Source organism: Marmota monax, unplaced genomic scaffold (assembly GCF_021218885.2).
Source record: "Marmota monax isolate L192 unplaced genomic scaffold, Marmota_monax_Labrador192_F-V1.1 WCK01_AAM20220418_F8-fsc00036, whole genome shotgun sequence".
In the NCBI taxonomy this organism is placed as follows: Eukaryota; Metazoa; Chordata; class Mammalia; order Rodentia; family Sciuridae; genus Marmota; species Marmota monax.
In genome coordinates, this window is record NW_026694491.1 from 3,768,133 (window position 1) to 3,788,965 (window position 20,833).

The 20,833-nt window shown below is 35.1% G+C and overlaps 1 protein-coding gene across 4 annotated transcripts in view; it reads right to left on the reverse strand.

Annotated features, from left to right (window-relative positions):
- The window catches only part of Cfap54 (cilia and flagella associated protein 54), a 295,409-nt gene that overhangs the window by 216,548 nt on the left and 58,028 nt on the right, over positions 1 to 20,833 (reverse strand). For all 4 annotated transcript variants that reach the window (XR_009224446.1, XM_046419397.2, XM_046419399.2 and 1 more), the window contains 4 exons: positions 14,641 to 14,817; positions 11,083 to 11,175; positions 10,659 to 10,844; positions 1,511 to 1,647 (listed from right to left, as the gene is read on the reverse strand). Coding sequence is in view for 3 of the 4 variants with exons in the window: in XM_046419397.2 (XP_046275353.2) it covers positions 1,511 to 1,647; positions 10,659 to 10,844; positions 11,083 to 11,175; positions 14,641 to 14,817 (593 nt within the window). In the remaining variant the exon portion in view is untranslated. The remainder of the gene's footprint in view (positions 1 to 1,510; positions 1,648 to 10,658; positions 10,845 to 11,082; positions 11,176 to 14,640; positions 14,818 to 20,833) is intronic.

Below are 20,833 nucleotides of genomic sequence, written 5' to 3' on the forward strand. Positions count from 1 at the left end.
AAATGGTCTCTGGCCCATCATGCTACAGATATGGCTCTCTTGACTCCACCAGTGGCCTCCTAATGGCCAACTCTAAATGCCTCTTGTTAGTTTTCATCCTAGTCAACCTCTCTGGACCATTTTATTGAGCCTGACCTCGAATCAGCATCTGATATGACTGGCCAGTTCCTCTGGTGGTACTCTCATTTCCCTTGGCAACACATTTTCCTGAACTTTAATTCCCTGGACAGCTCCCTTTCAATATTCTCCCTTGATTCCATCTCTTGTTTCTGCTCCTTAAATGTAAGCAGTACCCACAGTTGGAGCCCACCTTCTATCTTTTCTGCTAAATAGTCATTCTTGGGAGATATTTCTCATTTTGAAGATTTCAATGATGATCTCCATGGACAATTTTCAAATCTCTACCTCTAGCCTTGACTACCTCTTGAGGTGTCAACACTAAACAAATACATCCACTGGCATCTCATATTCACAAAGTGATCTTGCTGGAAAACCAAACTCAAAACATCCCCAAATTCATTATCTTCCTCTAAACACTTGTTCTACCTCTCACATCCCCTTAGTAAATGGCTTCCCAGTGCCTTGACACTAAAAATTTTGCTCCATGAACCCCGTTACATAAAACCTAAGTCCTGTGTCTTTCTCCTCTAAAATACCTCTCAAGGCCTTCCCCATGGTACCCAGCACCCTTGTTCATGTTAAATAAGAATACATTTGTGTAATTGAAATTAATTATATTTTAATGTAAATAAAGCATTATCGATTGTTTCAACTATCATTTGCATTTTTTATCTCACTGAAGTAAAAGATTTTGTCTTCTTATTAAAGAAATCTCAGGCATTAACAAACAGATGAGGGAGGGTCTGGGTTTTAGATTTGTTGGTAAGACAACCTGGAATTATACTAATGCTTATTTTTGACACTACTCTTAAACATTATTCCTTTAAGTAAAAATGACAATAAAGCCAAGCCAAAAGACAGCCTGCCATATTATATGGCTTCCACCAGACTATTTATATTTGCTGATTATCTAATCCTGGGAGCCCCTTCAAGCAAAGGAAAAGCCTTCAGATTACAATAGTCCACCCATCAGACCCTCACCTTCAGCCCAACCTGACCTTGACCTTTTATGAAAGTCTTCAGGGAGTATTTGTGTTTTCTGGCATAACTGATGCTACTTCAATTAGCATTTGATATTTTTATTCCATAACCTTCATCCACATGTTTTCATGTAATTTTTTTGTTTATTGTGTATGTGTGTGTGTGTGTGTGTGTGTGAGAGAGAGAGAGAGAGAGAGAGAGAGACAGACAGAGAGAGAGAGAGAGAGAGAGAGAGAGAGATTCTAGCGAGGAAGTTTCTAGCAAGGACTCAAGATCCTGGAATGTATGCCCTTATTATAATTCTGATTAGAAATATTTTTACATGGACTATCTTAACAAGAAATTGAAAATAAATTAATTCAAAGCTTCAGTAAGCAAATTAATATCTTAAAATAATATTTCTAATTACCTTCTCTGTGTAATAGTCATTATATTTCTCAAACAAATAGAGGATTGTTCATCCTGGAGTGGTGAGGCAACAAAATAATCCCAAACTGGTGAGAAAACTTTCTTAGCCAACTCATAGTTATCAACCTGATAGGCAACCTACAACACAAAGCACATTGTCTCATGCAATATTTTTATTTAAGAAATGTATATTTTAGAAAAGAATTCTCCTAAGTTCTTATTGCATGCTAATTTCATCTACAGTTATTCACATTTGCTGTTCTGTTCAGTAGTGCCATAGTGAGGGAACAGTGGGCACTGGCAAGGGAGACAGACACATTTTGAAATCTCTTTTATTTCCAAATTGCATGGAAATTTGAAACTCTGTAAGGATGTTTCGAATCCTCATAAGCAAAACAAAGATCACTTCTGAGCCAAATTAATTTCATTTTCATCTATCTCGGCAGTGCACTCCATTTATTATAGATACTGTTATAATGAACAATCTGTTCCAAGAGAAACAATCAGATTTCCCGAACCCAATATATGAAATATACTTCATTCTTTTCTGCTTCTGGCTGACACTTTCAGAGCTTTTGTGCACAAAGAATTCAACACTGAAAAGAGTAAAGAATAAAATAGAAATGTTTTCCAAGAAGTCATGATACCTTTTAAGTTTAACAAATTTAACATTAGACAAAATAAATTATTTTACTGGTGAAGCCTAGAGGCTCAGAAGAAAAAAGACAATCATCAACTTACCTATTTCTTTTAGTATAATATATTTCTTTAAGGATATTTCTACAAAGTATTCTACTTAAATATATGTGTAAAAGTACAAAATCTTACCAAATGATTTATGTGCTGCTTCAATCCTTTATGGAAACAGGTAAGAGACAAAGTATAAATAAATTCATTGAAGTGAGCATATAAATGACACATTACTAGAATATGTTCCACTTAAGGACCAGAACTTTTCTAATATGTCAAATGGTTACTCATATAATCAACCAACCAATATCTTTTATGAAGTTTCTTTCTGAGCTAAGCACTGAATGAGTAGATTCCCCACAGCTCAGGAACGGTCTCATAGTCTATGAAACTGGAATCAGGTAAAAGACTTAAATCACATGAAATCATAGAAAGACTACAAAGGATATCATAAGTGTTGTGGAGGCTTTAGAAAAGCAGAAGACTCCAAGAAGCAGGCAGAGATAAGATTTAGACTATCACAGCTTAGACAGAATCCGTGAGGAACCTGTATTGGAAATGACCACAGAGTATTTAAGAGAAACTGGAAGGATAGATCAGACTTTAAAGAAAAAATAGGCAATGTGATGGATAAGTTAAAAACAGGACATGATTTCTACCAAAAAGCCTTGAAGCCAAGACAGAACATTCTCAAAAGTCAAATCTGGTCTAAGTGTATGCACTGTTTCATTGACTCCTCCTTACAGCTCTATGAATTGAACTCTATTACCATATCTATTTTGTAGATGAGGAAATTGGGAAACTGAGAAGTTGATTTTTTGTACAAAGCCTGAATGTTGGTAAAAGTAGAGAAACCAAGTCTTAGAGCAGCTAATGAGTCACTTCTTGAGGTTGCCTCTATCAGATAAGAGTTGGAGTAAGTAGTCACTAACATACCATCTAATTCTAGGATTTACCATGGAAAAGAATAGAAGATGGTATGTAGGAAGGTTGTTGAGTTAATAATTACCTCTCTTCCCTCAGTACCTCATAAACAAATAAATAAATAGAGGTTAAATTTTAAAATAATAATAATAACAATATCTGTTCAATTAATGAACATTGCCAAACCAGAAAAGATGCCATGATAAAAACTAAGGTTTATAAATTCTGGATGCTTTGTGGGGTTTTAACAGAGTTTCATGATACAAGTATGTTCATGGATGGTTAACCTTGTAGTGAGGTGCAGAATAAATCTGGAGAGGGGGTGTGAAATTAAATGGAGCAAGCACTACTAAAGAGTAATAAAATAATTAAGTTTATAGTTACCTCCTCTTGACACTCTTGACACATAACTTTCAGCTGGCTTCCAGAACTCCACACTCCTAGTTTTCCTTTCATTTCAAAGGCCACAATCGTTTTCAGTTGCTTTGTCTAGTTCCTCCTCTTTTCCCCACCCTCCTTGTGTTGATACCTCCCAGGGCTCATTCAGTCTTTGCACTTCTCTTCTCTTTTCCTCTTCTGACTCATTCCTTAGTGATGTCATCTAGTCTTTTTAATTCTCACATAACTATCCTCAAATCCTTCTCCTGCCCAGATCTCTCTCCTAAACTCCAGATTCATACAATTTATCTCAGCATACCCCAAACTAAACTTCTGATCCCCCACTGCCCAAAATCTACACCATCCACAACTTTCTCCAACTCTGTTGATATCAACTCTATCCCTCCCATTAGTCAGCTATTATCTTAGAGTCATCTTTTATTTTTCTCTTTATATTTTTTCCATCAGGAACTCTGGTTAACCCCTTTTCCAAAACATACTTAGGATCTGACCACTTCTCATCCATCGACTACTGTCACACTAGCCAAGCCACCTACATCTCTCATTGAATTGCAGCCACCTACATCTCTCATTGAATTGCAGCAAGAGATAGTGTTTCCCCTTCACCCTTTATGGTCTATTCCCAATTCAGCAGCTATGGTGAACCTTTAAGAAGTCATATTATGCCACATCACTACTCAAAACCATCCAACAACTGCCTATTTCAGTAAAGGTAAAAGCCAAGGTCCTCATAATGTTGCCCACACACCTCTGATCTTTCCGACCAATCTCCAGCCATTTTGGCCTCCTTGCTTTATTAGACACAGCAGTATACTTCTGAAAATCTAGGGACTTTTGCTCCATTCCTTTTGTAGAACCACTGCTTCCAAGTCTCTGCTCAAGTCTCAACATCCTTGATCATCCTATTTAATATTTCAACCTACCTTCCATTCTTCCAATTCACATTTCCAAATCCCCCTACCATACTCTACTTATTTTTTCCCAAAGTATTTATCATCTTCTGACATACTAGATAATCTTCTTACTGACTGTGTTAGTTATTTACTACCTAGCTCTTACCATTACATTTTTCTCACCTTGCTGAGAACAGCAGTACTCAAATATGATCCTTGGACCATCAGCATATCACCTAGATCTTGTTAGAAATGCAAAATCCTCAGGCCCCAACCCAAACCTAGTAAATCATGAACTCTGATGGGGGAACCCAGAAACCTGTTTAAACAGCATTCCAGATCATTTTGTTGAACAGTCATGTTTTGGAATCATGAACCTGTAATCAAGTTTGGAGAGTAAGCACTCAACAAATATTGTGTCAATTTTTAAAGTCCTTTCCTGATAGTTTCTATCTCCCCATAAAGGGGGACATTCAGCAACTTCACTATACTGTAACGTGGTTTACTGGCTCAGAGTGAGTGCCTGACTCAAGCTGGGTATCTCATAGGCCCCTGCAAGGCCAAATGGACCTGCACGCAAAGTTTGGTTCTGATACCAAGGCCAATATATTCTAACAGCCAGGTGAATTTGAGAGAAAGTTTACCACTTACACAGGGACTCTTGGGAAGAGGTGAGTAGGCATTAGCAGGTATGGACTGGCTTGGGCAGAGCAAAGAGAGTGGTTGGGCCTTTAGAGGGGCTAGGAGTAGGACTTGGGAAGACCATGCTGGCTGGCAGTTTAAACTTCCCTGGCACTGGAGGAGAAGGTGAGAGATCACAGGCTCCCTTATCAAACTATCCAGATGGAGTACTAAGGGAAAAGAGGGGGATAAGGTTAAAAATAAGCCAGTGGGTAAATATCAGAAATGAGGTTAGACATTACATGGATGGACCAATTAGACTATTTCCCAAGAATATGGAATTAAGATTACAGGAGCCAGCTAGTTGATTTCTAAAGCTGAAATGGAAAGAAATACAAAAATTCAGGAACTGCCATTTTTCCTCCAAAGATAAAGAATTAAAGAGAGCCAATTTCCAGAAAAGAGTAAAAAGAATGCAGATATATAGAGAGAACCAAAAGTGAAAGACCTAGAGCTGGCTGGACCCTAGAGCCTTCCCACTACCTCGATGCATTACCCTAGGTAAGACTGGTCCCTTACCTACAATCAGGATCTTAGCTGAAATCATAAGTCACAATTATCTAAACAAGGGTTACTGATGTGGCAAGAAGATGGGTAAAAACCATATTTCATAGGAAGGAGAGATGACATCTAGCATAGTACCTGGCATAAAATAGACACTGAATAATTATCCAACAAACAGATGAGCAGAGAGAATGATAATACTTAGAGAATAAGAGACAAAAGAACTGAAATTTATTAAATAGATGATTATCTTTATACCCATTATTCTACTATTTTCAAGTTTAAAGTTATAGTCCAAAGGCAGACCTTTGTTAATCAAAGAGTTCTAATAAATTCATCTATAAAGTGGGCAAAATGTATGAACTCCATTTCCCTTGTTCCTGTCACTACCATGACTGCTGACAAAGGCTTCATGTCACATCATCAAACTCTCACCAGTACTGATCAGGAAGACCTGCTAACCAGCACCAGCCCAGATAGCACAGAATAAAAGAAAAACGACAGGGAAAGAGGTACAGAGAGTAGTGGTGAGGGGAAGGAGCCAAACAGTAGACAGGGAGCAGAAAGAGGGTCACTTAAAAATAAACGCAAAGATAAAGGCTCTGAAAGAACTGGCATGTGTTAGATGTCCAATATTTGACTTCCTGAAACCTGAACAGAGTCGTAGAAAAACATGAGCTGGTTCAAGTGTCAGGCTGACCATCTGCTGCCTGAGCAACCTTGGGAAAGCACCTTACCCTCCCTGAGATATCCTTTCTAGAACACAGTGGGATCAGCAGAAAAAGAATTAAATTTATCTCAGTTTCCTCAACTATAAAGTGAAAGCAATCACATCACTTCACGGACTTACTGTAATGAATGAAATAATAAATTTTTAAGTTTTATTTTTTTTCTAATTAACAAGTGTATATATTTATAGGATAGAATGTGATGTTTTGTTTAATAAACATATACATGGTAGAATGATCAAATGTCTATCACCTCAAATATTTATCATTTCTTCGTGGTGAGGACATTAAAATTCTCTCTTTTAGCTCTTCTGAAGTACACAGTATGTTATTATTAGCCATAGTCACTGTATTGTGCAAGAGCATTAAAACTTACTCCTATTTGGGAAAAATAAGAAATGTTTTAAAAAGGGAGAGTGAGGATCCCATGAACATAGAAGGGAGAATAGTAGAGGGAGGGGGGATGGAAAAGGGAAGGAACTGCAGAATGAAATGACCAAATTATGCTGTGTACAGATATGACTATATCACAATGAATTCAACTTTTAGGTATAGCACCAATTAAAGAATAAATTAATGGAAAGAAGACTAACAAAGTAGAAGAAATGGACTAGGAAAAGGAGGAGAAGAGGGAAGATAGCTAGGGATTGAAATGCAGCAAATTATATTACATGAATTTATGAATAAGTCAAAATGAACCCCACAATTATGTATAACTATAATGCACTAATAAAGACATTAAAAATAATAAAAATTAAGATCACTAGTGGGGGAGGACTTACTTCTAACTGTAACTATACTATACTCATTGACCCTGTCTCCCCTTTGTCTGACTACTCCAAACCCTTGGCTCTGATAACTACCATTCTACTTTCTCCTTCTATGAGCTCAATGCTTTTATATTTCATATATAAGTGAGATCATATATTTTTTGTCCTTCTATGACTGGCTTATGGCTTGTTTCACTTACAGTCCTCTAGGTCCATCCACAGAATTTCCTGGTTTTTAAACCTGAACAGTTTTTCACTGTCTATGTATAATCTGAGAAATGCAAATTAAAACCATGATGAGATTCCACCTCACACCTGTTAGACTGACTATTATCAAAAAGATGAAAGATAGCGAGTGTTGGCAAGGACGTGGAAAAAAGGAAACCTTTATAACACTGTTTGTGGTATTGTAAATTAGTAGAGTCATTTGGAAAACACTATGGAAGGTCCTCAGAAAACTAAAATTAAATCAACAGTCCTAATACTGAACACAGAAGGGAGAATAATACTAATACTGAACAGATACCCAAAGGAACTAAAATCAGCATGCCAAAAAGACGTCTGCATTCCCATGTTCACAATGGCCAAGATATGGAATCCACCTAAATGTCCATCAACAACAAATGGAATAATGAATTTTAAAATGCCATTTCCTTATCTCAAAAAGCCATTGTTTCCCCTCACTATTTGATTTATAGTTCAATAGTTTATCCATTTTACAAACAGGAAAAACAGGATGAAATAATTTGCCTAAAATCATAATCTCTAAAGTCAAGACTAGAATACTTTCCACAGATTTCTAGTTTTCAATATAAAATATAATATTTTCACATCATCTAGCCATTCTCTACTTAAAGAAGAAAAATAAAAAGAAATGATGCCAAAAAGAGAAGAGAAATATTCACACAAAGAACCTAATTCAAAAAAGTTCCTAAAAAAAATTTCAGGCAGACTAAATTACTAGCTTCTATGTTAATGGAAAACCTGTCATAGATTCACCTTGACTTTATTAATGTTTATAGGATAATGTCGAATAAAAGTACAAACTAAAATTTCAAAAGTTAAATTAATCATAAGCATCTAGTAAAATTTCTCTGCATTTTACTTCAAAATATTTATGATAATATGTTTTAAAGAAGAGAACTGTCCTGAAACTAAAAACTAACCACTTTGATGAAAATTAGATTGCCCTTCTAACAGAAAGGCATGTGAAGCTAGAGTTTAAAAGCTTAAACTTAAGTTATAAATTAAGGAGGTTTAATAAGTGAGGAAGTTTTGCTTCAGCCACTTAAAATTATGAGAGAGGATGCCCATAAACTGTCGTGAATGAACTATAGAACTGCAAATATAGTATCAATAAAGAAACACAGGTCATTACTTCATGACACTTCTCATTATCCCAGCAGTATAGCTTGGACTTTTATTAACTTTCAATGAGAGTTCTGCCAAATGGAGCCCAAGAGTCAAACCACTCCCTGGAGAAAAATTAGGCCTTGATGAAATATTCAGTTCCTCACAATAACTCCATCACTGCAAATTAGGGAACATATTAAATTCCAAAGAAATCAAAATACCAGAAAACCATGAGCCAATATGACATGCTAAACCAATGGTAGACAATTCCTAGCAATTTCCTCAATTTAATTTTCTGTGAAAAATATGATAATATAAAATGCCAGTGAGATCTAAGCTTATCGCACTAATCAACTATTAGGAGGAAAAATATCACCATAGAATATGATAAAATTTTAGAATAGCCATCAGCTCTACAGCCAACAATAGGCTTAAAATTAGAGGCTTGAGACCTAGGTCAATGAGTCACTCTAGTGTGCTTTTCACTGGTGACATGTTTTAAGTCAGCTTTGCATTGCAGTGACCAAAATATCTGACAAGAACAACTTAGAAGAGGAAAAGTTTATTTTGGGCTCACAGTGTCAGAGGTTCAATGTATGGTCTTCTGACTCCATTGCTCTAGGCCTAAGGTGAAGCAGAACATCATGGTGGAAGAGTGTCACAGAGGAAAGCTGCTCAGATCATGACAGCAAAAAAGCAGAAAGAGGGAGAGAAAGCAAGAGAGGATCCAGGGACAACAAATAGTACCCAATGGCATGCCCCTAGTGACCTACTTCCTCCAGCCTCCCCCACCTGCCTGTAGTTACCACCCTGAAGCCCACTCAAATTATTAATCCATTAAATGTGTTAATCTACTAATGAGGTTACAGCTCTCATAATCTCATTATTTCACCTCTGAACATTCCTGCATTGCCTAACAAATGAGCTTTTGGGGGGACAACTTATATCCAAACCGCAACATCAGACAACAGTTACTTCAGCAAAAACATTAATTTATAAGTATATCCATAACTAAAAACAATAATGGAATTTATTCAGTGTTTACTATCTGATAAATTCTATAGTTAAACATATAAGATACATATAATATGCATTTATTATTGATACATTATGATACTTAAAAATGATATTCATTTATATATGATATTCATTTAATACTTATAATGCCTCTGGGAGGTACTAAGATTATTCCCACTTCACAGATGATAACTACTTGCTTAGTATCACATGGTTATTGTGAGGAGCTATTATTGGAATTCAGGTCTGTCTGCCTTTATTGATTTAGAAAATTCTCTTCTATGAATTTGTCCTAAGAAAGTAATCATGGATGCAAGTAAAGATTAATATTCAATGATATGTATCAAAACTTTTTAATAATAGTAAAAACCTGAAAATATCTAAATGTTCAGCCACAATTACTAAATAAACTATGAGACATCTATAAGATTCAATACCATGGAGTTATTTAAAAATATTCTTGAAGAATATTCTCAAGGAACGAAAAAGTGTCAATTATATATGAAATGAAAATATCAGGTTGTAAAATAACATGCATCCTATGATTTAAATTGCATATTACACATAAATTCATATACTTGTAAATATATACATGTGCACTTATATATTTATATAGTAAATATATAAGTGCACATGTAGATGATAGATAGATGGACAGATAAATTGACACCCCAAAATGAAAGGATGTCTCTGGATCAGGGTTTCTCAACCCTGGCATTACTGACATTTTGTGCTGGATAATGTTTGCTATGGAAGGCTGTCTCCTGCATTGTAGGCTGCTGAGCATCCCCAGCCTCTAGATGCCAGTAGCATCCCACTAGGTTGTGGCAACCCAGAATGTCTCCAGACATTGACAAAATTGCCCCAGAGTCAGAGCTGTTACTCTAGATAATAACAGATAATATGTATTTTCCTATACATGCATCTCAGTATTTTCCAACATTTCTAAAATTATTATGTATTACATTTGTAAGCCAGGGGGGAAAATGTTATTGTAAATAAGTAAACTTACTAATACGAAAAAGAATGATTCATATGTTATATGACTAACCTGCAATCATGGAAAATATGAATTAGAGGAGCTTTAGAATATCTGCTGTGATTTTTCTTCCATCATAAATTACTTAGTAAGTGCTTAACAGAGAAACCATAGTGGAAAAAAAAAAAAACTTAGTAGAAATCTCTTCTACCTGTGTCAGGTACATCCGAGCAGTAACAGCAGAAAGAGGTGGATAAACCAGAATTGGTTTAGTTGTCTCCCCAATAGCATCCCCAACAAGCTTCCCATTAGAAGAATAAGCAGCAACCGCAAATACATATTTTTCATTAGTTTCCAAACCTTTCACTTCAAAAATGCTTTTACCATCAGCTGGAATCTATTAACAAAAACATATTTCAAGTTATACGTGGAAAATCAAAATACTGTGACTTTTAAAATGTAATTAGGTCAAACTTATAAATAAAAAAAAAAAACATTTTTTCACTGTTGGATTTTAGTTATGATCCTAGTTGAAATTAGAATAGATTCACTGAAATAATGACTTCACATGGGGAAAAAAACTATTGTCATTAGTGAGACTTTGGTAAGATTTCTTGACATTTAATACAACATACCGCTTCTCCTGAATTTGGGAGATGGTTGTTATTGAGCCTCACTTTCCCATAGCTTCCTTGTGCTTTACAACCCAAAATGCAGTACCAGGCCACCTGCCAAGGAGAGAGATGAGCCCATCACTTGCAGTCTGTTTAAAAGACATTTAACTTCTTTTATCTCAATGGAAGCAAATAAATAAAAATGTAACTATTCAAATTTTAAAATACGAAATAGACTTATGGATATTCTTAGGCTCAATCTTATGAAAGTAAAGACAAATTTAGGGCTAGCTTAGCTGGGATAATGAAGACTAAAATATTATTATTATTATTATTATTATTAATGACATTATTTTAACTACCATTAATTACACAGTTCCTATGTGCTAAGCATCACTAGGAAGTTGACACATTCTTCACATTCTTAGCATCCCTATAAGATGGCATGACTATTGCCATAAAAATGGGAATGTATTTAATAATTTTGCCCTAGGTCAGATAGTAGCAGAAGGTGACCTCAAAGATAACTTAATCTTGATGGACCTGAGTTATGACCTAATGGAAAAAAATATCAACACTGAAATGATTTGCATATTTTATATAATAACATATGACAAAAAAGCAAGTGAAAAAAGAATCAAGTTACCCAATTAGAGTATTCAAAATAAAATGTAAAAATATATATATATGAAAAAACCTGGAAGAAAATGCTCCTAAATAAAGATAGTGGTGGGGTTTGAGTAACTTTTTTCATGACCTTACTTTGATAATTTTTAAATACAGTGCTAAACCAAACACAAAGTACAAATCACAGACACAACCAAACTTAAACTTGATTAAATAGTTAGACTCTGGCCCTTCTGCCAAGATGCTGAGATAATCGGAGTACATTATTGGAATGAACTATGTTCTCACTGCAGAGAAAAAGGGAACAAGTTGACACCTGAAAGAGTGATATTATGAATAAGACATACTGTTGCGGGTCATTTGGGTACTACTGTGGCCTTCCCTTTTTCCCAGAAGTAATTCCTAAACTGCAGGGAAGCTGGAAAGAAGGCAAAATGTAATTGTCTCTAAAAAATAAAAAATAAATACCTTTGACACCCTATGTCTGCTTCTCCTTCCTCCAAGTCAAAAGAAAAATCCTAACAAGAGAGTTGGGGGGTGGGGGGGGGGACAGGGAGTCTAATCTATACAGTGGATCCCAATTCTGTGTAACAGAATTACTTCTTTAAAAACAACAACAACAGTTTGTACAGAATCAACCATTTTTTAAATTGCAGATATCCAAGTCTGCCTGGCTTCGATGAATTAGAATTTCTGTTACAATTGTCTGACCCCTTGTGCTTTAAAGGCAATTTCTCAGGTGATGATATATACAACTAATTAAAGAGTACTATTCAAAGGCAGGAGAACTGTAAGGAAGAAAGTACACTGAAGGAACCTGGAAGATGGAGGTCAGGAGAAAAAAGTCAGATGAATCTCACCAGAAAATTGGAATAGACTTCCCTTGATTTCCCATGCAAAAGACCACCATTTTAACAGGGTTTTAAAAAAAAAAAAAGAGAGAAAGACTCTGTTATATGACTTAAAACAGTTATTGTTCTAAGTTACGCCATGTAAAACAGAATCTGGAGGATAAAACTCTCTCTAAAAGCATTTTTACAAGCAGATTTTATGTTTTTATTTTGTTCCCCTGATGGAAACATCTTAGTTTGTGTAACTCTAAGAAGAATGGGTAATTAGAATCTACATCAGAATAGAGACATCATGAACAAATCACTAACTTTGGAAGGAAGATTTCATAAATAATATAAATAGCATTAGCATTTTTAACTATAAAAACAGATTTTAATGAAATGAATGTCTGAACATGAGGTTTAGATAAGACAAAAGATGGCTGAATCTGCACACCAGCAGACTTATCCAGGCCCACGGCACCACCTAGTGCTGATGAGCAGGCAATTGTAGGTGATCTTGCCAGGAACAGCTCTCCTGAGCTGTCCTTTACATCAACTTCACATAAAGGGTCAACTGACAAATACGGGCACTGCAGGCCAAATATGGGACTCTTGTATCTTCCTACTTCCAAGCATTGTAAAACAAACTAGCCACTAGTTTAAAATATGCAACAAATAAGATTTTGGTTACATAAGCCAAGATACTTGAAAACAAAAATAAACCATCCATTCTTCATTCTGTACTTATTTTCCCAAATCAGTGAAGTTCTACTCTTCCACAGATTATCAAAAATATCCAAGTTGAACTTTAAAACTGCTAGCAATAAAAGTAAAGCATTTATTATGGCACAGTTAGATATAAAATGACTGTTACTTTTAGACCCACAATCAAATATCACTATGAGTGCTACTTTTAGTTCTACAATCCCAAAACACTATTATTTTTAATTTACCACTAGTACCTCAAAGAATGAAACAGCACTTCATTCATGTTTAACTTTATACTTCAATTACCTCACACAGAATTTGATAGATTTTAGACAAATCTAAACAGAAAGTCATGAAGATTATCACAAACTAATGTCATCAATTACAACTCCACTAATTGCTTTGGTAAACTTTATATGTTCAACAAAAGTAGTGGAGAGACATCAGTTGATATGACAAAACCATTTTATATTATCTCATTTTATTTTCACAGAAAACACTTTGCAAAGGAAAAATATTTTCAGAAAATGTATTTCACCTTCCTAAAGTCATATTGATAGTAAGAAGGGAAGCCAGAATTTTCAACCTAAATCTATTTAACTTCAAAGTTTTTGCATACAAAACATGCTAACAAGAATCAGAGGGAAAGCTCTATTTTTGCATACATCATCAAAGAACATGTTGTTAATCATCCAAAAGAAAGAAAATGCAAAATTTTAAATATAAATTAAGTGGAACCAAATTCTTGTTAGAATTTCAAGTTTTAGTCACATTTAGGCCAAGTTCCAAGACACCAGGGATGGGAGAAAAGACTCATCCTAGAAAATACACGAAGATTTATGATTTATGACATGGTTGAAATTGTTACTTGTTTACATTAAATGAATCCACATTTACTTGGAAGAACTTTGGGCAGATTCACCACCTCAAAATTTCCACACTCTGCCCTCATCTCTACTGCTGGCTGTGAAAATAACTTCTACTTCTATTCTCTTCAAATGTCTGATTCCACTTAAGAAAAGGACTTCATCTTGAGCGTATAACCTTATCATGGTGACAAAGATACCTAGAGAGAATTGCTTCTTTATTGTTTCTCTTTACCATATATTTGGAGACAGCATGGGTATATAAAACACATGTACCTTACAAGCATATATATCTTAATCATTGGATGATTTTTGCATAATTATAAAATGACTACTAAGTTAGGCTAAGCATGATCACCAATACCATCAATGGAATAAAAGGGAAATGTCATTTAAAATATTCTATATAAGACATACTAATCCAGAGTACAGTGCCTATAAATAAGACAAATTGGGTCCTAAAAGCAATAATAGTATGAATCATTATAATCATAAAAGTATTTATGTTGCTTTTCATGAGGCAGAGATCATAATGGGCACCATACCTTAACATCAGAAATAAATGGAGTAGGTTTCAGTGTCACAGAACAATGTGTTCGGGATAGCAGAAGAGGGGGAGGAGGGATCCTGGTCTTCTTTCTTTTTAAGCCTTCCAAACATTTCTGATATGAATATAGAGCATTTTGTTCTGCTTCAACTTTCTCAATTAAAGAATATGCTTCCTATAATGAAGTGTGGAAACAGAAAAACACATTTCAAGAGATTGAACCTCCTTTATATTTGCAGAAGACTGGTTACATTAAACAACATTATCTTTCTATATGCAATCGTTTTATATACATATACATATAATTATGCAGAATTAGAAAATGGTTACTAAATAATGCTAAGCATGACCACCAATAGCATATTTATATGTCTAAATGTATTATCATAAGTTAATATGAGGCATTTATTTTTAAATCAAACTCTGAATATCACATCATATTTCCCAAAAGCATATTTATACATCTAAATGTATTATCATAAGTTAATATGAGGCATTTTATTTTTAAATCAAACTCTGAATATCACAATCATATTTCATTATCCTTAAGAAGTTCATAACACAATCATATACATTTATACTGATTAATGCACTTTGAGGTATGACTCTTAGGTAATGAAACTATTGAAACATGAAGTTTGTGATGTGATCATTAAGAGTTTCCTAGATACCAGAAAAATGAAGAAAAAATAGACAAAAATACTTATTCTGTAAACCTGAAGGAAAAGCAATTACTTTTTTCAAAGGTTATACACAGATAACATATAAAACAAAAGAGAACATAAAAATAAGATCTAAATAATACTTCAAAGGTAAGGTTAAAAAGATTCATCAGTGATATTTAAATTTCCTAATAATACTTAGTACATCAGAACTGCTAAGCTAATAGTTAAAATAATTTATAATGAATAATATTTTAGTCCTGATAGTCCCAGGTAAACTTGCTCTACTAGTTTTTACTTTTCTAAGATATTTAAACATTTTTAACAATAATTACTGATTTTTTATAAACATGATAAACTAGGAAAGTGTTCTCTCTAGAATCATTAAAATATTAATTTTAGTTAATGCCAAAATGTCATAAAAGTCCAAATATAGCACTCTTGGTGCTATATTTTAGTGAAACACTAAAAGAATTATCAATAAAATTAAGAAGGACACTATTCCCATTTTATTCTGGAAGTTCTATCCAATTTAACAAAACACAAAAGAAGAGACCCTAGAAATGAGAAGGCAGTATGTCTGTCTATCAAATTCCAACTATATTTCACTCTGATACAAAAACCTGTGCTGTTTCCTCTACAGCAGACAAGTTGAGCTAAAATTTTCCATTTGGAAATCTTAACCTCAAACTCAAAAGAATGGATGAGACTAGAGATAGGATTTGGGTGTGCTTCAAAGCAAAGGGAAACAAAAGATATTCTATTTTGAGCATTTTGTTAATATGTCTTCAATTGCATCACAGGGTACTTCAGATTGTATCATAACAGGTAAAATCAGATTAAGGAAAAATTATGCAACTACAGGGAAGGAGACCAATACCTTGAAAATCTGGAGACACATCCTTTCTCTGGATTATGTTTGGAGCCTAGAAAATAAACCAGCATTGCTGGCCCATATGCCCTGATGTTATCTCACCCTGCTTTCAACCCCATCTCAATTTACTGGCTACCTGCCCTGGGGTACCCACATATAATCCCAAAATTGTGTTAGGCAGTTCCTGCTCCAGTGAGCTAGTTATACATGATCATCTTCCAACTTGACTCTAGCATCTTCTATCTATGCCTATGAGCCCCAAAAGGATCAAAACCTGCTTATGTTCTCTGTCATGGGCTGTCACACAGACATTTCTCAGACTGGCTATTGATCAGTATCATCTCTAGAATTTAAAATTTTAAGATGGTTTATTTCCAACTCAAAATTAAAATCTCCAGGGTAGGGCTTGAGCATTTGTCTGATTAACGGATGCCAAGGATACGTCTAATCAACCCCTGCTCTTCTTGCCCTTCAGTGACTCCTCCAGTACTTGATGCATAAATTACAAACCTTTCTATTGGCCTTTCTTTTTTTTTAATTGTTTTAACTTTCTTTTTTATTCAAAGAGAGAGAGAGAGAGAGAGAGAGAGAGAGAGAGAATGAGAATTTCAATATTTATTTTTCAGTTTTTAGCAGACACAACATCTTTGTTTGTATGTGGTGCTGAGGATCGAACCTGGGCAGCACGCATGCCAGGCAGGCACGCTACCACTTGAGCCACATCCCCAGCCCTCTATTGGCCTTTCATTCCAATCATGATCATATTTATTTTCTAGCCTTATCTCCTTTTCTTTCTGTTTCCTTCCCTCTCTCCTACCTCCCTCTCTATCCAACCTAACCTCTGAAGCCACAAAAGAAAAAATTTCACTCATCCACTGAGAACACTACACTTTTTCATGCTTCTGAGAAATTCCCTCTTCCTAGAGCTTCTTACAACTTCTTCTCTGCTTCAAGACCCACTCGAACATCATCTGACACTTCTAAGACAGCACCATGTACTTAGGTATTCCAAGTTCTTCACTCTTTATTTTAGCAGATATTTACAATATGTAACTTGTATGTATGACTGTCCACAGCCTCTAAACAATAAGTGTCTTATTGGAAGAGGCACTGCTTTATTACCTCTTTGGGTTCAATCAATGTGTTCTGAATGAAAAACATACTAAATTATAACAGAAGAGGAGACAGAATTCTGAGATTATCTTTTTATGATGTATTTAAGCTAGCATAATTAAAATGTTCTCATCGAGTCTTGATCCATTTTAACTTAAGACCTCCTACTCAGATTCCATGACCTGATTTGAAACAGGTTAGCAAAAAAGCTTTAAATTTTTAATAAAAGTCATGAAATAAAAGTTGAAAACACAGCCCTTGGTTTTGGTAAATTAGATAAATTCTATACTAGAACTCAAGACCAACCCTAATGCCAAGTAAAAATTAGAATTCAAAATTAGAGTCAAAAAACTGACCTGTTAATTAGATTTCATTAGTAAGAAAATGATTGGGGATTTCTTAAGGAGATTCTCCAATTAGAAACAAGTAAGTAGCATGGGGAAGTGGGAATCAAGAAAGAAATTCCCTTGTAAACAGCTACCCTTAATTTTGAGACATTGTCATCAATAAGGATATGAACGTTGTTTGCAACAACTAATGTATTATAAAATGGCAAAATCTAGATAATCATTCCCTAATCAGAGACCAAGAAGTAGATTTCCATGGCATCACACAATGGAAAAGAACTCAAACCTCACTTTCCCTTGTCTAGTACAGAATTGGGAAATTATAAGGGCTCACTAACTTGAAAGAATAATCCTTTATATATCCAGAGAAAGGTTCATCCAGGGAACCTCAGTAGGAAGGGACTTCTACAACTCACAAGGGGAATAAGTTCTGAGTGTTCTTTCAATGATAGTATGTGCTGCAATGTGCCCTGCAAAAACAGTCAGATCCAAATCATCTTTATCTGGATGTAAATTTCTCTGCCTACAGCTTCCATTAAAGAAAACAAGACCTGCCTCTCTTCACAAGCTACCCAGTGCTGATGAAGACAGGTTGACATTAAATACATTTGACACAAGCTTGACACCCACAGTGCAGCAAAACACTAATGGAAAGATGTAATGCAATCTTGAGGGCATGATTAAGACATATGTAAACAGCTATCACAGGACTGGAATGATAAAGTGCCCCATTTACTCCTATTGAGCAGACCTCCCTGAGGTATAGTGTGGTTTCTCAACATGATGATGTACATGGCAGAAGAAGAAGAAAAGTAGATTAAGTCATATCCAAGAACCCTGGGAAGGAATATTGCTGAGATTAAAATAGGCAATTTATAAGATAAACCTAAGAGAAAACAAAGAAAGAAAAGTGTAGTCTTATAAAGAGAAATATCTAAAGCAACACATAATAGTTCAAAAAGAATGTTTCAGAGTGTTTAAAGTGAACTTAGTAATAATAATAAAGGCTAACTTATTGACTGCTGACTCTGTACCAAAAGCTAAGCGTTTTAAATGTATCATTTCATTGCATCTTCCCAAGAACCCCCACTTTACAGATGAAGGAATTAAATCAGAGCATCAATAATTTGACTTAGGTCACACAGCTAATCAGCAGCTGAAGCAGAACTCTATTCCAAGACTTTATACTCCTAACCCCTGTACTATCTTGTCTCAATACAAAGCTAAGTTTAAAAAAAAATAAGGAAAGGCAACCTAGATGAAGTTTCCCATGCAGGACCTTTAAAACACTTGAAAGAAAAACAAAAATACATAGCATGCTAAATAATATGTAAATATGCTAACACATAAATATGCTAAAATATTCTGTCTGTAGTTTGAAACCTGGGGGTCAAAACATGACCTCATAGGAAGGGAGGAGCCAGAATGAGAAAGACCTGGCTCTTTTATAAGGAAGATTTCAGCATGGAACAATTAAGAGGTGAGAAGATGTCTGAAATCATATATATATTCTCCTCCTTCCCCCCCACTAAAAAAATAGAATTGACTTAAATGCTACAAAATCAAAAAAAATAATTAAATCCATTTGCTGCTAGCATAGTCAATAGAGTGATATTTAGGGGACACCAACATGTAAATTTGAAAAACATTAAGTCCGGGAGTTATGGGCTTCATCATTAGTTCAGGTTCCAAAATGGGACTACATAATTATATTGTGTAATTTGTATCAATTACAAAAATAATAATAATAATCTGCAAAGCATAATAGTCCTTTGCTTAGAGCTGAGATGCTATTACTGGAATCTGGAAGTGTTAAACTCATCTCAACTGCAGATTCATTTACATTCCAACAAATAGCTTTAGGAGGAAACTAGATGCAACAATTGGGGGTTTTTGCAGCAGAAACAACTGGAGAACCGGGTCTGGACCAAAGCATTCCTGACAGGTAGAAGACCTGCTGAACGTAGTTACCATGTGATCAGGACACACATATTGGGAGGAATGACTTGACAAAGTTTCATTCCCTAAACAAGACAAATAAACTTCTTTTCCTTGGTAATCATTGTCTACTGGGGTGTGCAAACTAAAGTTTTAGTCTTTTCATCCCAGTCCTGAAGATCTGGACTCCTAGGACAGGTCAATCAACTGGCCCTACTGGCATCACTGGTCTTCCTCTTGAGGACTAGGGTTCCTCATTACAGAAAGTCCTCAAGGTAATGTTTGGATGCAGTACAGAAAACTAGAGAATGGAATGCTGCCCTGGAAACCTTAGCACTTAGATTGAGGGACATTCCTGTCTCTTTCCATTGAGAAATTTCTTCTGTAAAGGTGCTAGAAGTCCAGCTGGTGGACTCTGGTGGACTGGGTGCAACAACATAAGCCACAGGATGAAGCAGATAAAATGGACTTCCATAAGTCAAACAACGAAGACAGAAAAATAGGAAAAAATAAATCTCCAAATCAAGAAAAAAGTCAGTCATCTCATTTGGAAGGTTAATAAGTTATTACCAAAGGTTTGTCCCTCATTCATGGTAAAAAGTTGGTCCACTTTTAATTGATTTGAAATGAAACAGACACCTAATGGGATTATCTGGCCCCACAAGGATAGGAAACTTTTGAAAAACTGAGACAAAGTATGAATTATTTAAGAGTTCAGAAAGAGACCCGAGTTTTTTATACCTTTTTATGGTACCAGGTGACGCATCAATTACTGATTTGGGGACAATTTTATTACAAGAGCATGATAATGCAAAACATTCTGTAATATACCCAGCGAAAAATGAATGTCAAGGGAAAGAAGTTTATTTGTCTTCTTTAAAGAAAGTTATTTTGGCAATTATTTGAGCCATAGCATCATTGTTTAGGAGAGTACCCTGAGGACTGATCATTAAGCCTTAACACTTGGATAAAACTGCCACTGAGGAGCAGAGGTGGCTATAGACGGTTACAGGACATTGAAATAAATATTCGGCATGTCCCCACTTGGTGAAAATCCTTGCAGAGGATCCCTCATAAAAAGCAGAACCTGTAAACACATCTCATGAGTCTATCCTAATAAGATACAATACTCACAATTTTTCTTAAGTTAAAATAGTTTCATTTAAGAAGCAGAAGGAAAAGATATGCCCTGGAAACTTGAGATTTCCCATCTCTCCAGGATGCCCCCAGCCTCAGTGAGAGGAAGGAGTGCATTAT